The following is a 5,504-nucleotide window of genomic DNA, read 5'->3' as shown; positions in this document are numbered from 1 at the left end:
TGAAATTGTTTGAAGAACGTTGGTTACTTCAGGGTCTATTGATATTTGGGCTGGGCAAGTTTGGCCCAAAAAAGCCCATTATCATTGCATTTCCCTATAACAGCTCGGCCCAGAAGGCCCATTAATATTGCAATTCCCCCTAACAGTTCGGCCCAAAAAGCCCATTAACAGTTCAAATAGATATGTACCACTTTTTAGACCACTAATCAACATTTACCTACTATTTAATCACTTCTTAGTATGAAAATAAAAGAACAATTAGTTAACACATGTAAAAAAAAATTACTATATTTTGAACGGCTACTTTTATAAGTTTCAGCTTCGTAACATTGTCCTTGAATTTCACTTTTATAAGTTTGAAATCAAGGATATTGTCGTGGACTTCTAAATTAAAAAGATACTATTTCTTTAATTTGATATATTTCTTCTATATAATCATTATTGAATATTTCACTTGTGCGTTAATTATGATCTTTGGGGGGCATTTGTATTCCTTCAATTTGAGAAATATGACAAATTGCTTGTTGATGAAATTACTTTATCACCTTATTAACTATACATGCATAAAAAACTATTTTGAAGAAATTTAACATGTGTAAAACAAAATCAATTATCACCCATGTTTAAGAGAATTTGAAGTTTGACTAAAAATGGTACTAGTCTTTGTTGATGCAACATGTTTTAGAAAATTGGTGGAAAAATAATGTATTTGGTTTCAATTAATGAGGACATATACTGCTTGTGACATATTTAAGTTTAACAATTTTAATTTAAAGCAGATCATGCGGAATTGATTCAAAGAATAATTTGAGTAGTAAAGCGCTCTTTAGAAAGTGCACTATTAATTGTGTTTTGGATTAATTTTCACTCTACTAGTCAAATAAGTAATTAAAAACATGCCCCCCATAATATGGAAAAGTCAAATAAAAACAATCAATTGGTTTATAACTGATTAAGACACTAAAATCCCATATGAAATCAACATGGATTCTTCTAATAGGGCCAGTGTTTTTTGAATTTATATTCCATTGTCTTCAAAGTAGTAATAATTATATTAATTAATTAATTAATTAGCACTTACAAATATCTAGGAAACAATTAGTTTCTCCATGATTGCACGTTTCGAAAATTGTAGAAACAGAAAAAGTTTCAAACCTTCTACTCGTTTAAAGTAGAGAAAAAAGATTCTTCTAAAAACTTTACAATATATACATGTAATTTAATTAGTAGTATTTAGTACAAGTACTATATATTCAAAGTTTATTAAATCGTCAATAAAGGTAGTATTTTCGAAGGAAAATGTCAATAAAGTGTACACTAAAAAGACTCGACATAGAAAATTCCAATCTTTACATTCACTTTATTAATAATAATGCAAATATTTATAGGAAAAAAATTATAAACTTTTTTTTTTGCTTTTCACTAATTTCAAAAATTGTGTCATGGTCCAATACGGCTGTTAAGCAACACACCAACAATCGATTAAAGTATCTTTAAACCGGATGATCCGTATTTCACTTTTTTCTATAGACCCAAATATTCCCATTCCACCATCTTTCCTTTTTCTTTTGCTTTGAGGCGACTAATCGTTGTAGCTAGTTTGAAGGTGAGTTATATATGTGTTAATTAATTCATGCATAAGTAATATTATGTTTGGTAGTTGATTACGAAGTAAGTTATTTATGTATAAAATTAATGTGATGTTTGATTTGCAATTTAAAAATTCGTATAATTAATACATATATAAATTATGAGGAAATATATAGGTATTATTGTATAGTACATGATATAAAGTGGAATAACTGATACTACACAACTAATACATGCATAACATAATACATATATTTCCTTATAACTAATCTCTATATTACTAATATCTACATAATCTCTATATTACTAATATATGCATAACTCTAATCAGTTACCAAACGATTTTTTTAAGTGTATATATATATATATTTATATATATATATATTCTTCTACCAATTCTATGTACTACACGTGCAGCTTCCAACCACGTGCCACTTCCTTGTTAGAAAAAGACAGAAGGAAAGTCTAAACGAACCCACCCTTCATTCATTCAAACTTAGATAGCTAGGTTTAGGGTTATTATAAATTTTTCTCTCTTATTATAAGACCAAATTTAGTAATTGCATGAGCCAAGATTTTCTCAGCTTACTTTCCTACCACTATTTTGTTATACAAGATTTGAGAAACCTCTTTTTTCTACATCTTCTTATTCCTTGATTTTCATTTATCTTTCGAAGTATTTGTCTTAAGGTGGATCTACGAATTCATTACTTTAACTATACATATAGATATACAAATAAATAAACAAATTACAAAGCAAGTATACATATAGCAAGGTGAATCCCACATTGATAAAATAAGAGAGATGAAGGTATTGGGTATATAAGAAAACAAGGCTTAGACCATAGTAACACATTTTAAAGCCACGCGGGTTTAGGTTTAATTAAAACAAACAATATCACTAGTGGGATGGATTCATACATAAGATCATATAGTAATCAGAGCTACGATTTTGAATGAATCCAATGATCTCACCTAAAAGTTTAAATTAGTAAAACAAGAAAAAATCTCAATTTTATAAATTTAATTCTCTCTCAATACTAATAGCTTTTGCTTAAACCTCTTTCAACTTTAAATCTTGACTCTGCTTCTGTCTATAACTTTGTATTCTAAACACATGATTTATTAATAAGATCACACTTATTCTAAACACGTAGTAATTTAAATCTTTGAATTTACATTAAGTTGTTAGGAGAAAAAGAATAGTGAAAAAGGGAAAAAATTGAGAGTAGTGTAGAAAAGCAAAAGCAAACTTTACTTGGTATATGATTGTTACACAAAGGAACAAGTAAAGTAGGTATAGAAAAGAAAGATATTTTGTTTTCTTAACCACCAGTCAAATAAAAAAACCTATCTTCCCCTTTCCCTTAGGCAAAAATCCAAAGAATGACTAATGATAAAAGAAGTTAGAAGAAGAAGTGGACACATAGAGAGTTTCAAACACAACAAAATTAGATGCTTAAAGTAGGAAAAGACATAGGTTTATTTTTTCTTCTCTGGTCTTTCAGAAGTATAGAAGCCTTGATAGAAACGTATCAAACAAACCAAAAAAGAAAAACATTTTCCAGTCTCTTTTTTTAAAAAAAAAATAATAATAATTTCACCATCATCGAATGACTAAACATTTTTAAATTTTTTATTTATTTATTTAATCTTTTTGCTAGGTTCTGTACATGATTTTGTTCTCATCTCTGTGTTTTTTTACTCACTTTTTTGTGTCTGACCGTGCAAGTTCAGTAAACGAGAAATTGAGATGCTCCACAATATTCTTAATAATCAGAGAGAAGCCATAAATCATAATAATTATGATCATAGTTTAACTTTCTTACTTATAATGATAATAATTATTACCTCAATAATTACACAATCCTTAGTGCTAATTAATAAATATTCACCAAACAAAATTTAAATTTTTGAAATAATTAATCATGTATTTCCAATTGTCAAATAATGATGTATACACAGTCTTATCCTACACTATCATAACAAAGATAAAATAAAAAACTTATTTCTAATAAACTCTCAGTTCAAATATAAACGTCTCTCTTTTCTTGATTTCAAAATTTTACACGCACTTTTTTTTGAGATGTGTCTATATTTGTACGTAGAATTCATTAATGTATTGATCAGAGAGAAAGCCCCAGAGAAAAAAAAAAATTGTCAATGGACTGAACGTTGTTATAAGCTTTTAACATAAGTTGAAACTGAAAAAGAAGAAAGCATATTTCAGAGCTAACCTTATAATAACTTTCTCTCTCGTGTGCATTAATAAATGCAACTGAAATTTTCTTCAGATAAATCAAAACCAGAAATAAAGGAGAAGAAGAATTAGAACACACATAAACATAAGTGACATATAAAAAATAAAAAAAAACTAATTATACTACTAACTTTTTTTCCCCAATTATAACAAAAATTAACCCACCTGCATTCATGGTTAAATAAGTTATATTTACACAAAGACAAAAAAAAAAAAAAAACTCACAAGTACAACATTTCATGATCCACTAACATTTTGAAACAAAAACTTGAACTTTAATAAGGTAGTGTGGGTGAATAATAATAATACTAATAACAATGAAAAAAAAATAAAGTCTAAGATGAAGAAGGAGGCATGAGATTTAATCCTAGATCATTTTTTTCCAAGACCATTAATCTTGCCTTATTTGTCTCCACCATATTCGTCGTAGAATAATAAGAAGATGAATATTCAGGATGAACTCTTTTCTTAGACATAAGAGGAACACCGAATAATTTTGTACTTCTATTATCACCACCACCATTACCTTCATCAAGAATCGTCACACTACTGCTTTGTGATGTCTTGCTTGGTGATACGACGTTGTTGTTGTTGTTGTTGTTGTTGATGTTGGAGATAGCAACATTTTTAGGGTTTGTAATTTGTTGATACCCAAACTGATGATGAATATTCATATTCATATTTTTTTGGACTATAGGTGTAGCTGAAGCAGGCAATAGTGAACAAGTATTGTACGAACTGCTAGGTGTAACAGGTTTGACATGATTTTGAACGAAATAAATAATGTCGTTATAAAGTTTCCTCATGTGTGCAAGTTCCGACATTAACATATTGTTGCTCCTACGTAACCGGTCGTTGTCCTCCGACAACGCGGTTACTGTATTGGTGTTGGTGTTGATGTTGGTGAAATTGTTGTTGCTCGCATTATTGTTGGAAGAAGGCGAATCACACCAATTGATATTTTGTTGTTGAAAAAATTGTTCATCCGAATCGGGTGGGGAAATACTGTGCCGCGGGTTATAATTAGTCGGGTAATTTGGGAAAAAACCCGAACCCGTATGATATGAATGGTGAGGATTCATTGACATATTTTGTATTGGTTGAGCTGTTTTTCTCCGATGGATTTCACATAATAAATGTTTTTCACCTCTTTTGAAGAATTCATTAGCGAACTCCCATCGATCCGGTACGATTTTTCTAAAACCCTAATAAATCAAGAAATGTATTTATAATCAGTATTATAACTAAACAAAAAAAAAAATTAAAAAAAATTGTTAAAAGACTTACATAAGTATTGAGTTGACGTACGAAGCTAGAGAAATTGTTGTGTTTGAAGTAATTAGGGAGTAAATCACGAGCAAATTCAGGTGGACGCCAAACAACAAAAGTAGAATCATCTTCACCCCAAGAAACAATATGGTCAGTAGAAGGATCATCAACAAGTTGATATGTTTTTGTTAAAAATGGAGCTGGAACTGATTTGTGTGAGTCTAATGAGAGTAATATGCCTTCACAATTATCTAGCATTAAAGCCATTTGAACAACAAAAGGGAGAAAAAAAGGTGCAAATTCTTGAATATAGAAGATGACAAGAAAAAATGTTAAGAAGATCTGAGAATGAGGGAGGTAATAATAAGGAGGTTATTTTGAGGTG

General features: G+C 29.3%; 1 protein-coding gene across 1 annotated transcript; it reads right to left on the bottom strand.

Moving 5' to 3' along the window:
- Positions 1–3,997: 3,997 nt before the first annotated feature.
- On the bottom strand, positions 3,998–5,467 carry LOC102592823 (heat stress transcription factor B-4). The gene is made up of 2 exons (XM_006354806.2): positions 5,138–5,467; positions 3,998–5,055 (listed from the first exon to the last, which is right to left on the bottom strand). The coding sequence occupies exons 1-2, from the start codon at positions 5,384–5,386 to the stop codon at positions 4,186–4,188; spliced, it is 1,119 nt and encodes a 372-aa protein (XP_006354868.1). The 5' UTR covers positions 5,387–5,467; the 3' UTR covers positions 3,998–4,185.
- Between the last annotated feature and the right edge of the window lie 37 nt (positions 5,468–5,504).

Source organism: Solanum tuberosum, unplaced genomic scaffold, assembly GCF_000226075.1.
Source record: "Solanum tuberosum cultivar DM 1-3 516 R44 unplaced genomic scaffold, SolTub_3.0 scf00184, whole genome shotgun sequence".
Lineage (NCBI taxonomy): Eukaryota > Viridiplantae > Streptophyta > Magnoliopsida > Solanales > Solanaceae > Solanum > Solanum tuberosum.
Note: the sequence above shows the minus strand (reverse complement) of the source record. Positions and strands in the feature narration are given on the sequence as shown.

Coding starts and splice junctions, on each gene's coding strand:
- LOC102592823 (XM_006354806.2), bottom strand. CDS start 5,386: ATGGCTTTAATGCTAGATAATTGTGAAGGCATATTACTCTCATTAGAC. Junction 5,056..5,137: donor TACGTCAACTCAATACTTAT/GTAAGTCTTTTA, acceptor TTGATTTATTAG/GGTTTTAGAAAAATCGTACC.